Here is a 25809-nt window from a genome sequence, read left to right on the forward strand (position 1 = left end):
CATGAGAAAAGACCAAAAAGCAGCTGTAAAAAAAACTTGTCAAAACCCCATGAATCACAAAAGATAACAGAAGAGTCATCCACTCTCAAGAAGGACCTACAGATTTGAAATACTAACCTCGCTTTTAGTTTCAGAGTAAGGGCACAAGTTAGGAGATGTTAAGAAATGATGCTTAAAAGTAAAGAAAGGAAACTGTAAGTAGAGGCTAAAATTCATAAATGTTTTTTTGGGGGAAGGGAGGGAGTCACACACTAGTTACACATATGCAATAGTTCCCAAGGATATCACACCAGAATAAACTGATGCACAAAAAGATTAATTTTTTTAAATTTAAAATAATTTGATTACTATAGCAGAAAGCAGAATTGGCTATAATGAGACTTTGTAGTAATGGAAATTAATCATGGTAAATAGCATTACAGTGCAAACTTTCTCACCAAGATAAGATTTGTTAGTACTATTAAGAAAACAAGCAAACAAACAAACCCAAAAAACTAGAGTTAAACAGAACAGAAAGCCATTTTCATCCTTTTCATAAGTCTATACACCATCACTATTTTCTGTCCTAAGAAAAGTAGACTCTTCAGAACACCTCAATTAGGTAAAGTAACCAGGCACTCCATTTAAAATATGCTGGGGCGCCTGAGTGGCTCAGTCAGTTAAACATCTGCCTTCGGCTGAGGCATGGGGAAATCCCTGCTCACTGGGGAGCCTGCTTCTCCCTCTCCCTCTGAGCCACTCCGACTTGTGTTCTTGCTAACTCTGCTCTCTCTCTCAAATAAATCTATAAGTTATCTTTTTAAAAAATATACATAAATAAGTACATCCTGAATTAGGTACATGTATCCAATAAATATAAACTTAAAGGCAATTCACTTAGGAAGGTTTTTAAAAAATGTAATGATAGCACTTTGATTACTACCTAATGTGAGAATGAACCACTTTAGCTAAAGATCAAATTTATTTGGATAATCCAACTTTTATTTTTATTTTTTTTAAGATTTATTCATTCATTCATTCATTCATGATAGATGGAGAGAGAGAGAGAGAGAGGCAGAGACACAGGAGGAGGGAGAAGCAGGCTCCATGCTGGGAGCCCAACGCAGGACTCGATCCCGGGACTCCAGGATCACACCCTGAGCCAAAGGCAGGTGCTAAACTGCTGAGCCACCCAGGGATCCCCTGGATACTCCAACTTTTAAAAGATAAATACTTTTTTTTAATATCTACTTAATATTATCACAGTAGTATTTTATGAAAGAATGAAGGAAAGAGGAGAGTTTGAGATGACCTTGCAGACTTGTAGAATTACACCTATCATTTCAGGTCATCTGTCTTGGTGTTGCTATAGCAACTTTATGACTCAAGACCCCCTCAACCCCAATAATTCAGAGGACTGAATTACGTATGGAAAATGTTGTGTGTTTCCAGTAACAGTAACACACATTTATGTGTCTGATCTTTTTATAGTAAATTATGTATTTTTAGCCTCAATTTAGTAAATTAACTACTGGCCACTAGAGAAACACAGAGGAAATTATCCATATACCCAATCTTTATAAAACTGTCATGTCAGTCCTGAATGTTAAATCACTGTATCTTTCAGATTAGAGACTTCTCAAATATGTCTTTCTTTGCTGACAGACTCAAACAGATGAGTCTGTATATAATGCTTACAATGCTTATTTACAGAAAACAAATTTGATCTCAAACTATATATATTGTATAAAATTAGTTATATTATAAACTTAATAGAAATGTCTTTTATTTAAAGTTCGTTCACAAAAAAGAATGCTCACCTAAAATGCATACAAGTATTTAACAGTGAAGTGTCATGACGTCTACAACTTACTTTCAATGAGATTCATCAAAAGACAATGGAAAACCATACGTGTGTGTGTGCATATATATATATATATATATATATATATATGTTATATGTGTAAATTGAAGAGGGAAAGTAAATGTGGCAAAATGTTATCACATCACTGCAGGATCTTTGTAGAGGGTATATGGGTAGCCAGAATATTTATTCAAACTTTTCTGTGAAAAATTTCCAAGTAAAAAGCTGGGGAAACGACCCTCACTGGATCCTCATTTATTTGGGTTATAGTTTTTACACTGACTAGTCTAGTTTTTTCTTTTGAGGTAATTAATTCAAGACCCTTTTGCCTTCATTTAAAACACCTGTTACAGACATGTGTTATATCTTTTTAACAAAATCTTAATTCCTAGAGTTTTTACAAGTAGATTTAAAGGCCAGTATCAGTGAATTAACTGTTTTACCTGAAAGTTAACATCTTCTTTCTTAAATATTAGTGCTCGAACTTCATCAGGATCTCCATTAAATATAGCTTGCACCAGTGATGGCTAAAATACAAGAGAGTAATAAAAAATATTAATCACACTGCATGGATGATTCTAAAGATATTCCCACATAACTTTTAAACCTAAATTTTTTCTTCCCTTTACCAACGATAATCAATTTGGTTTTTGACATTAACCAAAAGTTTCATGAAGTTAAATCATAGGAAAGTATAGGATTCCCGCCTGAATAAAAAAGGCCTAATTTAAAAAAAAAAAAAATCAACTCAGTATGACCAAAATTACATAGATAATAAACACAATAAAACTTCATTTTTTGCGAGTAGAAGCCTTTTGTGTATATATACATATATATGAAAAACAAATTTTCTTCCAAATACAAGTGTGGTATCTCAACATCTGCTTGTGAGACATAACTTGTCAGACAAGTCATTCCTAGGCCACACTGAGGCCCAGGAAGGTGGGCCTTTTTGAAAAGTTCTGTTTGGGGTGTTAAATAACTTGCATGGGTTAGCATTATATGTTATACAGATATAAATCCAAAGAAAGAAAATCTGATGATTGATGAAAATCACTACTATTCAAAGATCAAAAAATATCATACACCTGAATAACATGAAAAGGCAAACACGTGCATGGCTAAATATAACAATTTCTTAACACCACAGCCTCTCTGATAAGGTATCATATTATACTAGACAAATAAGAAACCAATTGACAACAACATTAAAAGTAAGGTTAAGGATGATTCTTTTTTAAATAAAAGTGCTACCTGTAAATACATAAAATTCATTACAGAAAAGGTTGTGCCTCAGTATTGCTAGCAGCAGTCAACCTTTCCTAAAACATACAGTTCCTCATTCTTGTTACAGCAGTTTTTAAAACCACAAAATGAAAATAGAAACGTGGTTGCCAGAACTACAATTCTCAAATTATTTTTAAAAAGTCTTTTTAAGAGAGTAAGAGATAGTAAGTAAAGTCTGAAATGTTATCTAAACATCTGAAGAAGTAAAAATCAGAAATGTGTGCATTTTATACACAAGTGATACTCTATCATATTTATACATCTATATTGCTTTAATTTGGGTTTTTAATGAAACTAGCGGAAACCAACTTATGTTTATTCTTAACAGATAAAATTTACCCTGCTAGTTCAGTAGAAGATAGTAAACATAAACTCTAATATCTTACCAATACACTTCCAGAAGATGATGAATGTAGGGATTTATTTTCCTGTGGCAATTTAGAAATGAATGCAGGAGATTCATCTTCTACCTCCTCCAAAACAACAATACACACACGACTCATTCGCTCTTTTAAAATACTAAATTCTAAGCTATGTGATAAAAGTCACAGTTGGAAGAGCACAAGTAGTTTTTCCTCCTCTTCTGTACAACAGTTACGATCATTCTCTGAACAGCGCAGCTGGTTTTTTAAAGTTAATAAGTACTATCAGAAAAACTGAAGTTTAAAATTATGACTATGTAACATAACTTCCTAAAATCAACAAAATTCTACTATTTTCTGTTGGGTTACTGCAATACTTAAAAGATATTTCATATCAACATGTCCATAACTAAAACAGAGTCCAATATAAGCTCATTTAAAAATATTTTTCTCCTAACAAAATAGTCATATTGCTCTCTGTCTCACAGAAATTTACTTGCATAAAAAGATCATTGTTTGGAGTGACAACACCACACAATGCAAAATGAAATGAGAAACAATTACTGTGACAGAGATGATTACAGCTATACCCACTCTTGCCTGCAAGGTCATACAGTTACCAGTAGCTGACTTGCTTATAATTGAGAAAAAAAAAAAAAATCTCACTATTCTGTTTCCACTTCTAATTTGTCTTCATTTCTTCAGCTTCTGATTTAATGCAGATACTATCCAGAAAAAAAATATCTAGAGCTCAGCACAAATTCTTAAAATAAGGCTCAGAGGTTGACAATTCTTTCTGTGTTTGGTAAAGAAAAAAAAAAAAAACAACAACAACACTGCATTAATAGCAAAGCTGCAGTACATTTACATGCGATGAGTCAGACCACAAGAGACAATAGGACTCTTGGTACTAGAATACAGCTTGATTAATCCAGATATCCCATATAATAGAAGAAACACAGATAGCTTTATTCCCATCGATAGCATAAGCAAGGGAGAGCGTTCATTCTTTCTCCATCAGGCAGTTGTCTGTGGCTGCTCCAGCAAAAGGGCACAGCACCAGGCAGAAATAGTGTTAGCAGTGGATCCTAATGGTACAGGCAGGCTGCGAAGAAATTAGAAGGCATTTGAGCTCAAATTACTGCTTCAGGCTTTTCATTTAAAAAAAGAAAGGAAAAAAGCCCAGTAGTTTATCATTCCAGTGTTTCCTTTGATCTCCACATGAATACAGCTTCCATTAAATAGTCTTCATTCACAGGAAAAAACAGCAGACTGTGCATCTTCTTTGAGCCAACTACTTTATTCAATCATCTGCTCTGTGCCAATATAGTTTCCTTCCACTGTGAAAACCGCTACAGTTATCCTTTTCAGTAGATTTCAGATGCTTTCCTGTTTCTCAGATGATCTTGCAAATCGCCACGGATACCTCCAAATGAGTAGGTCCTTAAAAAATATCTACCGAACATCAGGATCAGCCCCACAGAAGCATTCCAACTGAGCAACAGTCTGAATAGCAAAGACTGCAGAACCGCAGGATGAAATGCCTAGTAATGCTCACATGTTACACTTACCAGAGATCTGAGCTACTGCTCGGGATGTAACTTCCTCTAGCAGGAGAAAAAAATAGTGCATTTGGACAGCCTTCACAATTAGAAGGTTCATGCCAGTTCTGTGACTAATCCAGATCAAACTGAAAAATTCTATAACTGAAAAATGAGTGCGCTTTTAACATTTTCCACTAAAAGCCACAAGGAAATCTGGTGTACTGCCTCTGCTGACTAACACTGGTTTTAGCAAGTAAACAATTCCAAACAGCTTAACTGCTTTCGTATGTTACAATATAGCAAATGTTTAACCCTATAATGACAGCTGCAGTAAGAGTGTCTGCAGTGAACCCATAAAAAGAGATGGAGAAATATTTTATGAGAATATAAAAACACAAATCTAAGATTTTATTCTTTTTTTTACGAAGATAATTTTTAATAAACCAAGTGTATTTAGTTTCAAAAATGCAAAGAAGTTCAAACAAAGAAATTTAAGATTTACTAACAATTTGTAGGTTGTTGAATTTAATCAATCAGGTCATATTTTTTAAAGAGAAAAGACAAAAATTTCACAATGTAAAAATCCTGGCTCAAAATGTCTATGGATCATTTCAATTTTACTGAAGAAATTAAATAATTCTACCTTCCCATCTGGAAATGGAATAAAGCCTTAAAATCTGTTAAATAGCTGCATAAAACTATTGTTTAAAATTCTTAGATTAATATTCTGTAAGTCAAAAAGACATAGGGTAACATAAAGAAAGTAAGATTTTAGGGAAAATTAATTTCCTCAAAGCTACAAAGAAGTGTCAAAGAAGTGTCAATTTATAGTTAGGGTTTCCCCTTCTTTCTCTATTTACTAAATAATAAGTCAGATAGTTTCCAACGGAAAAAAATAAAGAAAATATCGTGGTTTCCCTTCAATCTTTGTTCTCCTATCATCTAGCATTTTTATTCATAAACATAACAGCTATTTTTGAACATTCATAATGTGCTAAGTGTTGTACATTCTCATTTAATAGAATAACCTTGGTATGTTCCCATACGATAGAGGGAAAAAAGACACAAAAACTAAGTATTTTATCCAAAGGCATATAAATTAGTAAAGTTGTGCCTAATTCTAAACACATGCTCTTTCAAATCTACTCTGCTTCCACTGAGTACATGCACTTATGAATGGTATCCCTCACCCTTCCATTCTCTCAAGATCTTTGCAACCTATATAATACTAGACTGTAAAAGTAATCTTAAAAGATAGGTAACTTATAATGGTTGTGAAGAGTTTAGGTAACAAAAGAATATACTATTTATTGCCATATTATTCCTAAACAAGTTATTTTTAAATAGGTATTTCAGGGCTAGTGTTATTACATGTGTTTAAGCCTATTTACCAAAACATAAAAAGAAAAAGAAAAACAAAAACTCAGCAAGATACAGATAATATAAGAATGCCAGAATTTAAGAACAAAAAACACTGGACATCAATATATGAAAAAGCCTGTAATCCTAACTGTACCAAGATACTAAAATATGCTATTAATTCACATAGTTGTATTTTAAAACATAAAATATAAACTAGTTTTAAGCCAAATTAAAGATATGCAAATATTTTGACATACAAAATTATGTTAACTATCTCCACATGGATACATAAAAAATACCATCTTGATATTCGAAACAAGTGAAAATGAAACCACTATGGTAACAGTATCCTATATTCTATCTTCAGGTTTTTTTTTTTCCCACCCCAAACAAATCCCTCTTTTTAATATAGGCAATTTTAACTTGTTCCAAAGTATCCAGTGTATAAATTCACCTACTTAAGACTTAAACAGGTACATCCTCGTTCTTGTTCTAAGTAAACTTCCATACTTAGGTCTTTCCCAGCCAGAACACAAGCTCCTTGAAGGCACGGATTATGTTTTTATTATATACATGATGTGCGTGCACACACTTTCCTTCCACTTTCTTCCACTTATAAACAATATCAATGAAAAGAATCTCATGTCACAAGACTCTGGCATTGAGAATTAAAATTATAAAAGACAACAGGGAATTCATATGTATATACAAATATGTATGTATACATTAAAAGTATATATACAGGGGCACCTGGGAGGTACAGTCAAGCTTCTGACTCTTGATTTCGGCTCAGGTCGGCTCAGGTCATGATCTCAGGATCGGGAGATTGAGCCCCACTCGATGGCTCACACTCAGCCCAGAGCTACTTGAGAGTCTCTATCCCTCTCCCTCTGCCCCTCCCGCTCATGCTCTCTCTAAAATAAATAAACTAAAAATTTTTAGAAAGAGAACATATTATATATACACACACACTTTAATCAGGAAACACAAGCGGCATTAAAGTGCAGTAAAATGAGTTTTGTACCTCTAGTAGGGAAGCAAGTTAAAATGCAGAAATTGACAGGATATAAAATAATGATAGAGGATGACAAAAATTAAGGCCTCAAGAAGTCCAGCCTACTTGGAATTCAAATTCTGATTCTGTTACTTATTAGCTGTGTTCTTGGACAAGCTACTTAAATTCCTGGAGCCTAAATTTCTTTACACTTATAACCTAAGAAAAATAATCTCCAGAGATTCTTATCTAGGAAAAATACAGTAATAGCACCATGACTGACTGAGAATGAAGGCTTTGCAGCCAAACTGTATGTATTCTAATCCAGCTTCCTACCAACAAACCTAACCATGACCTTGAGCAAATTACTTAACCCCTCTGTTTCATTTCAACATCTATTAAAGGACATTAACAGAATCTGGTTTAAAATGAAATGAAGACAGTCTTATTATTATGGATATTTAGGGTAGTAGAAGAATATCCAGTTGTTAAGGCAGTAGTAAAGAGAGGACTACTGCCGTTTTCTCCCCCTACTGGTGAGGTGGATTCAGACTGGTGTCCGGAGATCGCAATTCAGTTGCTAAGTACAGCCTCCCCACCCTCTTCAGGCATTTTAGGAGACGGTAAGAAGTTTGTCATACACTCCAGTAAACCAAACTGAGCAGTTACTGAGAAGAGGAAGTAGTAAACTTAAGCAAGAAGTAGGACTACGGGTTTTACCATTCTTCCACATTCACTGTATTTTACATCTAAGGAAAGAGGGTAAAAATTACTGGCCCATAATATACTATACTATACACAGATAAATAATTCACTATTTTTTTATTATTTAAGCTAACAGCATCATCTGGCACTATTTTATATCTTGTACTGAGTAAGACAGGCCCCTATTCTCAAAGAATTCATAACTTAAAGGAAAAGGAGACAGGTCCATAACTAAGAAAATAGGAGTGTATGAAATATTAATGATGAAAAATTAACAAAGACTGTGCAAACTTAGGTTCAACAACTTCTTTTGTCATTTGAACAATGGCAAGGGGATGTGATTTTTTTTTCTTGAGGCACTTACTTTTTAGGCCAAGTTAGATTAAATTTTAATAAGCCAACAGATTTCAAGTCTGACAACTTCATAATCTTTCCAATTTTTTTTAAGATTTTATTTATTCATTCATGAGAGAGACACACAGAGAGAGAGAGGCAGAGACACAGAGGGTGAAGCAGGCCTCCCACAAGGAGCCCGATATGGGACTCGATCCTGGATCCTGGGATCACGCCCTGAGCGGAAGGCAGACGCTCAACCACTGAGCCACTCAGGCATCCCACATTCCTAATTTTGTTACACTACCTTTCTTCTTCTGACACAAATGATTTTTTTCTTTATGTACAGAGACTGAATCCAAAGCTCATCTTATCCCTTGCAAATCTGTGACCTCCATATTATCATAGAAAAGTAATTTTACTCAGGGTATATATAGTGGCTACTCTGTGCCAAGCTAGTCTGAGTATTAAAAAATAAAAAGCTTGTGGTGAAAGATGGTAAGGAAGTGAGTTTAAACCATGTTTAAGAAACATTTCTCATAGTTCAAGAATCCTGAACAATCTTCTTGAGCTAGACCTCATCTGCCCATATAGTTAAGAAAAAGCCTTATAAACAGATTTAAAAGAAAATGTGGCAGGAAGGAGAGGGAAGGGAAAAAAGTTGTTAAATAGCTGTTCTTTAGGTTATCAGCTTTCCCTGTTCTTTGTACAACCGGTATAAAAATGACCTCACATATTTTAAAAATGATGGATTCAAAATCCTTATAACATATGCAAATTAAATATGCACATAATATATTTACAAACTAAGCTATTTTTTAAATGTTTACCCATCCACACTTCCAAAATGGCTGACAACCACTGATATCCAATAATCTCAAGTGGTTTGATCCCACTGGTATTATAGTAATAATGAATTGTTAACTCTTCCATTATTAATATTATTATTTTTTATGATTTATTTATTTATTCATGAGAGAGACAGAGAAAGAGAGAGAGAGAGAGAGAGAGAAAGAGAAAGGGGGGGGGGGTAGAGACACAGAGGTAGAAGCAGGCTCCATGCAAGCAGCCCAATGTGGGCTTGGATCCTGGGATCACGCCCTGAGCCTAAGGCAGACACTCAACTGCTGAGCCACTCAGGTGTCCCCGTTATTAATATTATTATACTCCGCATGGTAACATATATTAATATTACCTATTATTAATCTGGTGTGTTTTTTACAAAGACCTCTATATTCTGCATCCATTCTTCCCATCTTATTCAACTAGAACATTCAATTTTTAGGTAGTACAGAGTCTCACAAAACAAAGTCTATACTTCTCAGCCTCCCCTGTAGCTGGGAACCACAAGACAAAGTTCCGACCAATATTTTAAGTACAAGTGTTAAGTGGTTGCCAGAAAATCTCCTATTCCTAACAAGGACAAATGGTATATCCACCCTACTTCTTGGAACATGGCTGACATGCCACCATCTTAAACCAAACAAGGACCAGAGTCTAAGGTGGTGAAGAGTAGGCTAAAGGGAATCTGGGTCCCTTGAAGACTTTGTGGAACAGAACTGCCAAAAAAGCCCTAGAATACCCACTTCCCAACTCTTATGTTACAAAGAAATAGAAATTCTACCTTAAGTCAATGTGATTTTGAGTCTCTTTTACTGGGAGCTGAAGCTATCAGTATCACTAAGTGATAACCTTACCCTTCCTTTAGTAAGTGATCCACATTTTAGAACAGTATACTTAAATTTTTCAATAAATAAAATGGATTATAAACATTAGCTGCAACAAACTGCAGTAGAAACAATAACTAACCAGAAAACTAACCAAAGAATTAATCCACTATATTATTTATACTAAGAAAAAAAAAAACTCAGTGGAGGTTGGAGGGAGAAGGAAACAAATATTTATCACAATTATTCTCACTGTGGTGTGCCTTGGTGGCTCAGTCAAACATCCAACTCTTGATTTCAGCTCAGGTCATGATCTCAGGGTTGTGGGACTGGGAACAGAGTCAGGCTCCATGCTCTGGCAGGGAGTATGCTTGCGATTCTCTCTCCCTCTCCTTCTGTCCCTCCTCCTGCTCTCTCTCAATAAGTAAATAAATAAAATCTTTAGAAAATGTATTCTCATTGAATCCTCATCACATCTTGTGGATACTACTATTCAAGTTATATACGGGAAGTGAAGGTTCAGTAACATCCATTCAGTCAATGACTCATCCATTTATCTATATTTATTCATCATCTACTATGTGCCAGGCTTTCTGTTATGCTAAAGAAACAAAATTATGAATAAACAGTCAAATCCTTAATCTAATGGAGCTTACATACAAATAAATACTATATAATTGAAAACTACAATAAACTGTAGAAGGAAAAATTTCTTGAAAGGTAGAAAACTAGAGGAAGGTCAGTGTGGCTAGAGCAATCATGAGGAACAGTAACAGATGGGAGTTGGGAGAAATAGGTAAACTCAGACTATATAGGGCTTTGTAAGGCAAATTATAAAGTTTGTATTTTCTGATTGAGAAGTCATGAGAAATTTTAAAACAAGGCAGTCATACTTTGCTTTAAAAAGATTATGTGGCTTCCGTGTAGAGAACAAATTTGAGAAGAATGGAGCCAAAGGACTAGTTAAGAGACTGTTGCGATAATCCAAAGAGTAGGTACTTTTAACAAGGATGTTAAGCATGTAAATGCAGAGACGGAGATATATTTTAGAAATAGGATTTATAGTACCTGCCAGTAGATGGCCATAGCCATGAGGGAGAAGGTGGTAATCACAATTCCTAGGTTTTTTACATAAGCATCTAGTGCTTACAAGAGCTAAAGCAATCTAGGCCTTCTTCCATTTCCAAATTTATTAAAATGAGTAATAGGACTTGTCACATCATATCCAAGGACCCTGGACTCTCTAAGTCAGTTCCAAATCTTAATTTAAAATCTGTATCTTGAACATCTACTCTTATGATTTGAAAATGAAGTGTTAGCAATTCTGAACTTGTCTAATTCTAAGATGAGTATAAAAAAGTTCCTAAAGGACAGTGAGATTTGGTTCCATCCTACTCAAAATTCATAACACTGAAACAATCTAAAAACCTTTTGGCAAGAATATTTTTAAAACATTCAAAATTACAATAGCAGCAATGTCCACAATAGCCAAACTGTGGAAGGAGCCTCAGTGTCCATCGAAAGATGAATGGATAAAGAAGATGTGATATATGTATACAATGGAATATTACTCAGCCATTAGAAATGACAAATACCCACCAATTGCTTCAACGTGGATGGAACTGGAAGGTATTATGCTGAGTGAAATAAGTCAATCGGAGAAGGACAAACATTATATGGTCTCATTCATTTGGGGAATATAAAAAATAGTGGAAGGGAATAAAGGGGAAAGGAGAAAAAATGAGTGGGAAATATCAGAAAGGGAGACAGAACATGAGAGACTCCTAACTCTGGGAAACGAACTAGGGGTGGTGGAAGGGGAGGTGGGCAGGGGGTGAGGGTGACTGGGTGACGGGCACTGAGGTGGGCACTTGACAGGATGAGCACTGGGTGTTATTCTATATGTTGGCAAATTGAACACCAATAAAAAATAAATTTATAAAAAAAAATTACAATAGCAAATGATTCAACAAATATTCCATATTATCATTTCCACTCTACTATACACATAGGACATTATAAAATGTCATATATCATCTCCACCTTCAAAGACCTGATGCAATCTAAGGATTTTTTGCTATTACACCAGAAGCACAGGCAACAAAGGCAAACATAAACATGTGGGACTACATCAAACTAAAAAGCTTTTGCACAGCAAAAAAAAAAGTATCAACAAAATGAAGAGACAACCAATGAGATAGGAGAAAATAACTATAACCCATATATATCCAATAACAAATTAATATCCAAAATATATAAGGAACTCATATGACCCAATAGCAAAAAACCAAAAACACAAAAAAACCTGATTTTTAAAAATAGGTAAGGATTGGGGCATGTGAGTATCTCAGTCAGTTAAGCGTCTGCCTTCACCTCAGGTCATGATACCAGGGTTCTGGAATGGAGCCCTGCATCACACTCCCTGCTCAACGGGGAGCTGCTTCTCCCTCTCTCTGTGTCTCTGCCTCTCTCTCTCTCTCACTCATAAATAAAATCTTTTTTTTAAACCCTATTAAATAAAAATAAAAGTAGGCAAAGGATCTAAATAAATATTTTTCTAAAAAAGACATACTAATGGCCACAGGTAAATGAAAAGGTACTCACTTAATCATTAGGGAAATACAAAGCAAAAAAAAAAAAAAAAAAAATCACAATGAGTTTTCACCTCACACCTGGTATGACATCTAGTATCAAAAAGACAAGAGATAACATGTTAGCAAAGATATGGAGAAAAGGGAACACTGATTATAAATTGGTACAGCCACCATGGAAAACAGTATGAAGGTTCCTCAAAAAGTTAAATATAAAACTACTATAGGATATTGCAATCTCACTTCTGGGTATATATCCAAAGAAAATGAAATCATTATCTCAAAGAGCCATCTACATTGCCAAGTTCACTTCAACAGTATTAACAAAGACAAGATATAGAAACAAGTGTCAACGACAAATGGATTTTTTTTTAAGTGCATATACACACACACAGGAGTATTATTCAGCCGTAAAAATGAAGGATCCTGCCCGCCATTTCCAGCAACACAGATGAAACTGGAGGGCATTTAAGTTAATAAAATAAGCATGGGGGCAGTTCTGGTAGCTCAGCGGTTTAGCGCCACCTTCGGTCCAGAGTGTGATCCTGGAGACCCAAGATAGAGTCCCGCTTCAGGCTCCCTACATGGAGCCTGCTTCTCCCTCTGCCTGTGTCTCTGCCCCTCCCTCCCTCCCTCTCATGAATAAATAAAATCTTTTAAAAAATAAAATAAGCATAAATAAGCCAGACACAAAAAGACAAATACTATATTTCACTTACACATGGAATCTAAAAAACTGAACTCATAGAAGCAGAGAGTAGAATGGGGGTTGCCAGGGGCATGGGGCGTAGGGGAAAGGGGAAACTTTGGTCAGAAGGTACAAACTTTGATTTTTTAAGAACAGTAACTTTTGGGGATCTATACACACAGCATGATGGCTACAGTTCATAATACTGAACTACATACTTGAAACTTGCTGAGAGTAGATATTGTGTTCTTACTGCAAAAGAAAAAAAAGATAACTATGAGAGGTGGGTGATGTGTTAACACACTTTTAGCTTGAGTGGTAACCTTTTCACAAAGGATACGTACTTCAAATCATCACATTGTACACTTTAAGTAATAAAATTTTTGTCAATTATACCTCAGTAAACGGGGAGAAAGACCTTGTGCAGCCTAAATGAGGTACATGAAAAAACTATCCAGTACAAGATAAGAATACAAATGATAGTAAAGTGCAGTAAATACAGAAGACCTAAATAAAAGGTACAAGACAAATCTGCCACTTTAATTAAATTAAGCCACTGGCAGGAGTACAGCATATGAATTTATTAATTGTAATTAGTATATAAAGATATCTTCTAATTGTCCATTCTCTTAAAAAATGATGGCTTTTATAAAGCTATTCATAAACTTCACTGTTGCTGTTTTTCCTCTGATTTATTGAAAGGGTGCCTTCTCAAACCAATGGTCAACTAACTAGAACATCCAGTATCAAAACTTCCTCTTGATCACATTTCTGAGAAAATGGTTAAAAACATTTTATTTATTTTTTTAGGTTTAACATTAAAAGTATTTACAATCAATCAATAAATATAAAACTATTTACAGTGCCAGAGTTTAGTCACCCAAAGTGTAGACAAGTGCCATACAACAGAAATGAAAAACGAGCCACATAATTTAAATTCTTCTAGTGAACACATTTAATTTTTAAAAAGATTTTATTTATTTTGAGAGAGAGAGAGTAGCATGAGCATGAACAGGGAAGAGAGTGAGAATCTGTAAAATTTAATATTAGTATTTCAGCTTATAATAAATATAACATAGTGGATATGTTACATTCTTTTTATTTTCTTCAAAATTTGTTGTGTATTTTATACTTAAAGCATATATCAATGTGAACATTAAATTTTCCTTAGAAATTATGGATTTGGGGCAGGGAGATGGGGTAACTGGCTGATGGGCATGTGATGTGATGAGCACTGGGTGTTATACTATATGTTGGCAAAATGAATTATTTTTTATAGATTTTATCTATTCATCTCAGAGAGGGGGCATGAGTGGTGAGAAGGGGGAGGGAGAAGCAGACATGAAGCTGAGCAGGGAGGCTGACATGGAGCTCCATCCCAGGACCTGGGATCATGACCCAAGCCAAAGGCAAATGCTTAACTGACTGAGCCAACCAAGCATCCCAGCAAAATGAATTTAAGTAATAAAAAAGAAGTAACGGGTTTGTATTTAGATCTCAAACCATTTATAGTTGAGGATGCAAATAAAGGTGTTTGAGTCGTTGCAAACATATTTTAACGTTCTAACAACTAAATCAAGTATTTTTAAAATTTACATTAAACTAAATCAAGAATTTAGTTCCTTAGTTACTTTAACCAGCCATATCTGGCTAGTGATGATCATTATACAACACTGGTTTAGACCTATAAAGACTTTTTACAAGTTTAACTGTTCTATTACACAGAAATCTAATAAATATGCTACCTACATTACTGTCTTAAGGAAAAGAACATAGTTTAGATTTTTATGATAGATCAGTCAATAATATGAATATACATTGCTGGATTATTGCTAGCCACAATAGGAGCTAGCAGCCTTAGTTGACTTTTCCTAGATATCTGTCATAACTTGAACAGCTCACTAGTTCTTTTACCTTTTGTTTTTTCCCAGATAACATATACACATCTCTCTAATTTTATCACAATATTAAGCCTGGTTTGAAGGCAACATTATTTTCTTTGAAACAAAGCATATGAACTTCATAGGTGACATTTTCTTCAGTAATCAAAGGCCTCTTCACATACATAGGGTTCCATATAAAATTTGTAAGATGAAGTTAACAAAAATTGACTAGCTGTCAGCACATTACTTCATTTCTCTTAGCACCTTCATTTTACTGTTGAAGCAAATGAATCTGATTAAATGATTTTTACAGCTGTTTTCAGTTCTAGCATTTTATGACTTTATGTCCCTTTTCAGAGAAAAATAATGAAAGGTACCAAAAGGAGTGGTAGCAATCATAGATTAAATTTTTTCAATAAATTTGACTCTGAGAAAATAATAAATTGAGTAGTATTAACCCCCATAAAGAGTTATGGTAGAGAAGGCAATGATCAAGATAAACATGTTGAAGGCTAAAGAACTTGATTTCAAAAAAGAACTAACCAATCAAAAGACACAGAATGACTGGATGGATTAAAAAAAAAAAAGAAAACTTAAGTTCCAACTATACATTGTCTACAAGAGACTCATTTTAATTTTAAGGGCACATATAGGCTGGAAGCAAAGGGATGGAAAATATATTCTATGCAAATGTTACCAAAAATAGAGTAAGGTGGCTAAACTTGTATCAGACAAATTAAACCTTAAGTCAAAAAGTGTCACATGAGTCAAAGAAAGACATAAGGACAAAACTAGAGAGATTTAACAATTATACACACCCAACATCAGAACATCTAAATATATGATGCAAACATTGACAGACTGAAGGAAAAATTTGACAGCAATATAATAATAGTAGCAGACTTCAATATCCTACTTTCAGTAATGGATAGAACATCCAAACAAGTAGTCAACAAGTAAACAGTAGACTTGAACACTATAGGCCAAATGGACCTAACAGAAACATAAAGAACATTCCACCCAACAGGAGCAGCATATACACACTGTCCTTAATCACACACAAAACATTCTCCAGGATAGATGACATCTTCGGTCACAAAACAAATTTTAACACATTTAAGACTGAAGTCACACCAAATCTCTTTTCTGACCAAAACAGAATGAAACTAGTAATCCACAACAAAAGCAATATTGGAAAAGTAATAAATATATGGAAACTAACACTCTTGAATAACCAATGGATCAAAAAAGGAATCAAAAGGGAAGTTAGAAATATTCAGTATCTTGAGAGAAAAACGAAACACAATTTCCCAAAATTTATGGGATATAGCAAAAGCAGTACTAAGCGGCAAGTTTACTGTAACAAACACTATGTTAAAAAAGAAAGATCTCAAATAATCTAACTTTACACCTGAAGTAGTTAGAAAAAGAACAAACTAAGCCCCAAGTTAGCAGAAGGAGGAAAATAATATAAAACCAGAACTAAAGAAAACAATAAGGAAAAAGAAAATCAACAAAACTGAGTTGGTTATTTAAAAATATTAAATTGACAAAACTTTAGCTAGACCAAGAAAAATAGAGAACTCAAATGAAATCAGAAATTTAAGAGGAGACACTAAAACTGATGTCATGGGAAGGGGGAAGGAGGGAGGATAAGAGACTAGACTACTGTGAACAATTATAATGCCAAGCAACCAAGTAACCTAAAATAAATGGGTAAGTTCCTAGAAACACACAACCTACCAAAGACTACATCATGAATACAGAAAGATTGAAGCAGTAATCAAGAATCTCCAATAAACTAAAGCCCAGGACCAGATGGCTTTACTGGTAAATTCTACCAGACATTTAAAAAAAATCAATGCCAATCTTTCTCAAACTCTTCCAAAAAAAACCCAAAAACCAAAACCCAAACAAACAAACAAACAACAACAACAAAAACAACTGAAGAGGAAGGAACACTTATGAACTGATTGTATGGGCCAGCATTATCCTGATACCAAAACCAGACAAAGACACTATACAAAAAACAAAATTAAAGATGAATATAAAATTCCTGACGAACATTGATAAAACTGTCAACAAAATACTAGCAAACCAAATTCAATAGTACATTAAAAGGATCATTTGAGGGATGCCTGGGTGGCTCAGTTGGCTAAGCATCTACCTCCAGCTCAGGTCAAGATCCCAGGGTCCTAAGATGGAGCCCCAGGACAGACTCGCTGCTCAGCAGGGAACTTGCTTCTCCCTCTGTACCCCAACCCACACTCTCAAATATTAAAAAAATAAATAAATAAATAAGTGGATCATACACCATGGCAAAATAGGACTTATGTCTGACATGCAACCATGGTTAATCATACAAAAATCAATTAATATAACCCATGACATTAACACAATAAAGGGTAAAAAAATGTGTATATATGATCATCTCAATAGATACAGAAGAAAACATTTGAAAAAATTCAACACCCTTTCATGATAAAAACTTACAACAAACTAGGAAAAGAAGGAAATTATACAGACCTTATATGAAAAGCCTACACATGCAGTGATTTTTAAAAAAAAAAAAAAAAAAGTGAAAGCTTTCCTTCTATTTAATAAAGTACTGGATTTCCTAAACTGATTAGGCAAGAAAAAAATAAATGATATTCAAATCAGAAAGTAAAAATAGCTCTGTGTGCAGAAGACATGATCTTATTATGTACAAAACCCTTAAGACTCCACAAAAAAAAAAAATCTTAGAATTAATTAGTTCAGTAAAGGTACAAGATACAAAAAAAAAAAAAAAAAATCAACCAAATCACTTGCCTTTCTATACACTAAGAATAAACTATCTGAAAAGGAAATTAAGAAAATAACCTCATATACCAAGCATCATAAACAATACTAATAAACTTAATTAAGGAGGTAAAAGACTTGTACATTAAAAAATTGCAAAACATAGATGAAAGAAATTAAAGTGACAAATAAATGGAAACATATCCTGTGTTCATGAATTAGAAGACTTGGTATTGTCAAAAAGGGGTCACTGGGTGATGGAACTTAAGAACAGCTTGTGATGTAATGAACACTGGGTATTATAGAAGACTGATGAATCACTGAACTCTAGCTCTGAAACTAATAATACATTATATGTTAATTTAAATTTTAATAATAAGTAAAATTTAATGCTAAAAAATCTTTTAAAAAGATTAAAAAGGGGGAATAACAAAAAAAAGTAATTGAGGAAGGTAGATTTCACAGAAACAGAAAAAAGGGAGTTCTATATGGAAGTGGAAAGTCACCTTGAGTTATGAAGAGATCTCTGTCTTTTGACACAGGAAGGAAGGTTGATGTGGGTAAGGTAAGTGGAAGAGAAAGTATGAAGTTGAAAAGGAGTAAGTGTGAGCATTTAGCTGGCAGTTGAAAGTAATAGGTCATAGGGTCTAGGATGGTTAACAACAAAAATACAGAAGTGAAGGTAGTACAAGAAAGAAATTGTGGGATGTGGTTATTGGAGTATGTGGTAAGAGCCAAGTGGAGAAGATTACTGATGTAGAAGCTATTAAGCTGTGAAGTATGATATATAAAATGTCATCTACAAAGAAATGAAATCATATAGATGACTGATACAACTCTGATCCAGATGTAGAACTAGGAGTGAGATTCAACAGACAATAGCAACAAAAAAACAGAAGAGTCATTTAGCCAGATGGTATGTGCCTCAAAAGAAGGAAGATTTTTTTTTCTTATGGTTAGGCAGGCTAGTAACATTTTAATAGCTATAGTGGATGACTAGAAGAATGCTAACTCTACTCCTCTCCCTCCCTCCAACAGAGTATGCACACATACACACACAAAGCCATTCCTAAGATATACTGGCTATGAGCAAAGGAACAATACTTGAGACCTCTAGAGAAGCATACACTTATGAAAACAGAGTTTCAGTTCAGACAGGAAATGGAATAGGCTTCCTGGAAAGAGTGTAGATTAAAGATTTATTTATGAGAACTTAAGACCTAACTCAACATTTAAACGATTGTTTTTAGACTGGAGTCTCAAAAGAATTAGTTATTTCCTTCAAAAAGTATGCAAGCAAAAAAAATTAACAAGTCAAATATAACAACATAGGTAGTTTTCCAGAATACACCCAATATGCCAAAACTAAGGGAGAAAGGGGAGGAAAACATTCTGTTGTCAAGTATATAGCATTGCATTTAAGCAATATTTTTAAAAGTTGGATTATTTTCTTCATAGTTTTGATTATCTCAAGAAGTAGTTTGAAATTAAGCAAAAGTATTTATCATTTAGACTGAATTGAAGGCCAGACTGAAGTAGTTATTTAAGCTGTATTACTTTGAAATACTCTATGTGATATGTCTCTTATTAGTAGAGTTTTTGGCTGGGACTTATGCTAATTAGCAAAATCTCTGGCATTTGACTTCTGTCTTTCCAGGCCCAGGATAAGTACATTCTCTGAAATATAATCTTACATTATTATTAATGTAATTATGATCTCTCAGTAACTGCATCAAAGACAACTTAAGTCCAATATTACAAATTAGAGTGTAAAACTTTTAAACAGGCTGAACTTCTGCTTTGCTTTTAAAAAAAAAAAAAAACTGAGGTGAGATTATCTGCAATTCATTATGGTTTGTACAATGTGGTGACACTGGATATAATGTAATATCAAATTATTGCACTTTAAAAATTGGGGCAATTTTTCAACTTAAAAATAAGTTGCGAGCAACCCCGGTGGCTCAGTGGTTTAGTGCCGCCTTCATCCCAGGGCGTGATCCTGAATGTATGGAAATTGGATGTATGAAAAGTGAACTGCCTATCCAGGGCCTCAACTGATACAAAGTTATACTGATTCATGTATTCAAAATACCATGTAATTCAAAGTAACTCCATTTTCCCTGCCAAATAAATTTATAAATAAGATATTTAAAAGGTGGGCAGCCTGGGTGGCTCAGCGGTTTAGCACCGCCTTCAGCCCAGGGAGTGATCCTGGAGTCCCGGGATCAAGTCCCATGTCGGGCTCCCTGCATGGAGCCTACTTCTTTCTCTCTCTGCCTGTGTCTCTGCCTCTCTCTCTCTCTCTTTCTTTCTCTCAAATAAATAAAATCTTAAAAAAAAAAAAAAGTTGCTATGGTTACCCAATGTTTACCTTTATAAGCAATAATTACAGGAGACATCCAAGGGAATCCCACAAAGTGCAGTTAAAATCAGGAACCGAAGTATACACTAGTTATTTCACACACAAATTGGGACCACATATACCACTTCCCTTTCAAAGTATCATTTGGGAAATACTAAAGAAAATGATTCACTTCTTTCTAAACTGTAGAAGGGTGGAGACAAAAATACTGAAACTTGTAACTATTTTAAAGTCCAAGTGATGACTCAGATAATTAGAACATTTTTCATATTCTTCAGCTCCTTTTATTAAAGAGTGCTATCTAAAATGTTATAGAACAGCTTCTATTGTTAAAAAAAAAAAAAAACAAAGGAAAGGGTGTTTCTAATGTGTACCAGGCATGGAATTTTTTTGCATAAATAGATTTGATACCGTTGATAAACCTGTAAAAAGCCATGCTTATAACTTAATGTTACTTCAGAGTAAAATAAAGTCAATTCCTTTACATGTGGTCAATTTTGAACTTCTTAAATGGAAAGGGGCGCTTGTCAGAATTGATAAATAGCTCATTCTTGACTATCTGGGTAGTTAAATCTGTATCAGTAGTTATTGCAGTACAGAAATGTTTTTGTCTGTTTCGTTCAACAGCAGAACATTTAGTATGCTAGAATACCCCTGAAGGTTTTCACCTGAATAGGCTTCTAATGTGATCTTAAAATTAGGAGACTCATCATTACATCTTAATGGACCTCCCACAAAGTGTCTACTGTTCTACTGGAACAGTCCAGCAGACTTTCAAAAACATTTGTTCCCTACATTAGGGCTATCCTAAACTAAACTAAAAATAGCATATTACACTCAACTGGCTTAAACAATAAAGAGACTTAGCATAAATAACAAGAAGTGAAATTAAGGTGGCTTTAAGGTACTTAACTGACACCAGGCTCCAGCTAAGTCTTCTGTCTCAGTATGGACCTTAGGATAATTCCCTTCATAGTCATGGATACCTGCCATACTTCAAAGCATCATATCAGACACATACTGTCCAGCAGAAAGGTAAGTTTCCTGCTGTCTTTCCCTTTATAGGTATGAAAACTTTCCTAGAAGCTACCTAAGCTGACTTTTCCAGACATGTGACCAATCCTGGCCTCTTATGTTCCTTCCTAAAGAAATCACTACTAGGTAAGAATAAGATTACCATGATTAGCTTACACTATTAAAGACTTCTTCAAGTCATGTAGGTGAGGAGTGAGCAACCAAACAAAACTGGGGGCCTGCAAGGAAGGAAGTGGGTAATGACTGATGAGCAAACAACCAAAAGCATGCTATGTACAACAGTAAAATTTTGAATCTTGCATCTTATTTCAATAGTGTACTTTTCCCACCTTCATTAATGAATCACAACACACTAGGTACTAGATGATATTGAAGGCTCTAGGGATTTTTATTTTTATTTAAATAATTTATTTATTGAGACAGAGGGCGGGGGGGGGGGCAGAGACACAAGCAGAAGGAGAAGCAGGCTCCATGCAGGGAGCCAACGCAGAACTCAATCCTGGGTCTCCAGGATCACACCCCGGGCTGCAGGTGGCGCTAAACCGCTGCACCATCAGGGCTGTCCTCTAGGGATTTTTAAAAGGGGGGAAAAAATCAGTCATCAGTAACTTATCTTAAAACAGAATAAAGGCAATCACTTTATAAATGCCATTGACAAGAGTACACTTTAGAATATGAAATAGTAAAATTACACTTTATTTTTGACCAATTAAAATGAAAATTTTATCTCAAAAATATGGTTTTTTAAAAAAAAGATTTTATTTATTCATGAGAGACACACACAGAGAGGTAGAGACATAGACAGAGGGAGAAGCAGACTCCTCGCAGGGAGCCCGATGCGGGACTCAATCCTCAGACCCCGGATCACACCCTGAGCCAAAGGCATCCCTCAAAAAATATTTCCTATTAATCTTACCTTTCTCCTTTAGTAAAGTATGCTATTTCCTAGACATAGGTCAAACCACATCTAAAGTAATGAGACTAGAACATACCCAAAGCCAGCACAATGTGGATCTAAAAACCATGTCATGTCAATGAAGCTACAGGGATTTTGTCTGAAAAGGAGTCAGGGAGAATATGACAGCTTTAAAATATTTAAAGTGAAGGTCATTATAAAAAGACATCAAATTGCATAAGTCTAGAGATAAGAACTAGATCAATGAATAATAACAAGCAGCAAGATAAAATCTGGTTAAATATAAGATGGTACTTTTATCTAGCATTATTTTATGTGAAGATAGAACAAGGTTGGCTGCTCATATGGGGCTGGGATGAACATCCCAGGTAATATGAATACATGATGATACTAGGCACTTTATGTGTACTCATTTTTAACATGCTTACAAAGTAGTTTCTACTTCCAATTTCACAGATAAAAATCTGAACTGGAAAAGTTAAACACTGGAAATCATATGGCTGACAAGTGGAGAAAAACAGACCCTAACCCAGGACCATCTGTCTCCAAAGCCTAGCTCTTCTTACAAATCACACATCCAAGAGAAGTTAAATTAACAGTTAAGGAAGCAAATGGGATTCCTGAGTTGGTGAGAAACAAACAGCATCTGACTTGAAGTCCTGATTTCAAAATTAAGATGCCAGAAATGAAAAGTATTACTCCATTTGTGTCAGTACCTCTTAGTTTAAGAATACTCTCACATCTATTCTTGCTTTGAGGTAAGCAAGCTGGGGAGACACTTTCTTGGCATTCTACCTCACAGAGAAAGAGAACAGGGATGAATTCCTTCAACTCCCTTCTGGTTTACCTTCAAACATACTGTATCTTCAAGTTCCCTCTCTGATCTTTCATTCATTCAGTAGTCATTTATTTAAACACTTCTTGCAAGACAGGTACCCATAACAGTGACTTTGCAATCAATGGGAAGGAGCTTAAAAGCACAGAAGAAACAATAATTTTATTCAAAAATATTTCCATCTTTTTATAAATTTTGTCAATTCTGATTCCTTTAACACTTTGATTTATCCCTTATTACTGTCTCTATTGCTTCCTCTTGACCTACACAAAACTCCTCTGCTTCCTTCATGAGCTAACTTTCCATTTTCTACTTGTTTCCCCCTGCTGTAATCTGACTTCTATACTCACCATTTAATTGAAATTGGTCTAAGATCACCAACAGTAATATATTGCAAAATCTTCATTTTTCTCAAACTACAATTATAGATACCAATGATTTTTTTAAAACTTTTAAAGATTATTTTTTTTATTCATGAGAGACACCCAAAGGCAGAGACTTTTAAGCAGTGGGAGAAGTAGGAGCCCAATGCAGGACTCCAATCCCAGGACTCCGGGATCACGACCTGAGCTGAAAGCAGACACTCAACCACTGAACCACCCAGGCGTCCCACCAATGCTCTTTATTAAAACTCTCTTCCATAACTATTTCACCTATATTTCTAAACCTTCTTTTTTGGCCCCTCCCACTTGGATTTTCTTGCACCACCCATACTTAAATACTGGCTTTTCTTTCAGCCTACTTTTCTACCTCTTCCTGGACAATTTCATTTGTAATACCAGCCATCACATGTGATTCTTTCAAGTCCTAACCTCCAGACACAACTTCCAAATGCACAGTCATTTTATCTGCATATTCCAAATTATCTCAGACTCAGCAAGTGAAAAATCAACTTATCATCTCTAAGTCCATTCCCCCAAAGTGTTCTTTTTCTAAACCTCCCAGGCTGATTAATAGTAATGGCATCACCATATACACAGTAGCCCAGAACACAAAGAATTTCCTAGAAGCCTAATATTACTTTATCTCCCATTTCTCATTAGTCACCCACTTCTAGGTATTTTACCTTAAATCTTCCTGAACTTTCTTTCCTCAGAGCGATCTATTTCAGAACCCACTTCAGCCCTCCCCTGAGTTATCAAAACCACTTCTTAATTGGTCTCTCAATTCTTGGTTCTCCTTTCACCAGTTCTATCCATCTTTGCAGTAAACATATTCTTTCAAAAGAATCCCTTCCTTTCAGTTCACCTGGTACAAAGATATAGGAGAGACACAGGACTGGCCAGAGTACCACCTACTCGTAGTTACATGTCTAATTCAGGGATGAACAAATGATCAAAATCAGGCAGTCTCTTCCCTAGGACTTTGTTTTCTTGCCAAGGCTATCAGGAAAGATACTTTCTTTTCTTTTAGGATTACAGATAAGACAATGTAAGCTAAACTGCCTGCAGAAGAGGGGAAAAAAAGGACAAAATTTAAAAAGGGTGAGAAGTGATGGGGAATCTATTGTCACCAAGTCCTATTATCTTGCTCCGCTTGACCATTCAGCTACTGCCTGGCCAATACATTTCCTTTTGAATTTAAATCATTTTGAGTTGGGATTTCTGTCCCTGTAACGAAGAGTCTTGATTCATAATTCTCTGTATCACTGCTTACTTTCTAAATCATAGATAAAATGCTATTTGCCTCCTTTGATTTAGTCAACTTTTATTTTTTATTTTAAAGATTTTATTTATTCATGAGACAGACAGAGAGAAAGAGGCAGAGACACAGAGAAAGAAGCAGGCTCCATGCAGGGAGCCCAACGTGGGACTCAATCCAGGACTCCAGGACCACACCCTGGGCCAAAAGCAGATGCCCAACCACTGAGCCATCCAGGGATCCCCTAGTCAACTGTCTTATTAAAGTACACTAAAGACTACCACTACTTTAAGTTTCACATATATAAATGTACTTGTTGCAATTTAAATGTACCATATTGTTTCCTGCAGCTGTGCCTCTGAATAGGTTTTCCCTGTCTACAATATTCCCTTCCTACTTGCCTATCAACAAAACATATAGTAGGGTTGCACTAAAATAAGGCTGGAAAATCAGACAGGGGCTAAATTATGAAGGGTCTTGAATGCCACATTAAATATATACATTTTAACCTGCAGAATAATGGGGAAACCACCAAAAAATTTAAAGTCAAAGAATGAGATGATCAGATTTGTATCTTAGAAGTCTCACGGTGGATGCAGTGTAAAAGATGGCCTAAAAATGAGGTGATACTAAACACAGAAAACAGCAGGCTACTGCATGCAACTGTCCAAGCCAGAGGGATGATAAAAGAAGTAAACTGCGATTTTTCTGGGGAAAAAGTTTGCCAACTGCTGTCAATAGCATTCACTGATAAGTCTTTCAAAGCTTTTAAACTAGCATTTCTTACAAGAATGTAGATAGAAGGAAAAGTGAGGCCTACAAAACTTTGCATATCATGATTTAACTGAAGCATCATTTATAACAAAACATTAAAAACAACCTAAATGTTGAACAATAAAACAATTTAACATATAGCATATATCATACAATAAAATTGAATGACATTTAAAGATTATTTATTCATTTGAGAGAGCAGGAGT

At 34.9% G+C, this 25809-nt stretch overlaps 1 protein-coding gene and 1 long non-coding RNA gene across 16 annotated transcripts in view; one reads left to right on the forward strand and one right to left on the reverse strand.

The window, feature by feature from the left end:
• Nucleotides 1–24741, forward strand: LOC140614054 (uncharacterized). Of its 2 annotated transcripts, none has more exons than XR_012014948.1 (3): nt 1–194; nt 21468–21563; nt 22810–24741. It is a non-coding gene; the product is annotated as an uncharacterized lncRNA (long non-coding RNA). The 2 variants fall into 2 exon arrangements; XR_012014947.1 differs by lacking the exon at nt 1–194 and adding an exon at nt 18356–18605.
• The window catches only part of ANKRD28 (ankyrin repeat domain 28), a 204237-nt gene that overhangs the window by 119458 nt on the left and 58970 nt on the right, over nt 1–25809 (reverse strand). For 10 of the 14 annotated variants that reach the window (XR_012014942.1, XR_012014943.1, XM_072792832.1 and 7 more), the window contains one exon: nt 2287–2370. Coding sequence is in view for 11 of the 14 variants with exons in the window: in XM_072792832.1 (XP_072648933.1) it covers nt 2287–2370 (84 nt within the window). In the remaining 3 variants the exon portion in view is untranslated. Of the gene's footprint in view, nt 1–2286; nt 2371–3516; nt 5280–25809 lie in introns of those variants that run through there. The other 4 variants (XM_072792829.1, XM_072792839.1, XM_072792838.1 and 1 more) reach the window with 4 other exon arrangements.

Source organism: Canis lupus, chromosome 22 (genome assembly GCF_048164855.1).
Source record: "Canis lupus baileyi chromosome 22, mCanLup2.hap1, whole genome shotgun sequence".
Lineage (NCBI taxonomy): Eukaryota > Metazoa > Chordata > Mammalia > Carnivora > Canidae > Canis > Canis lupus.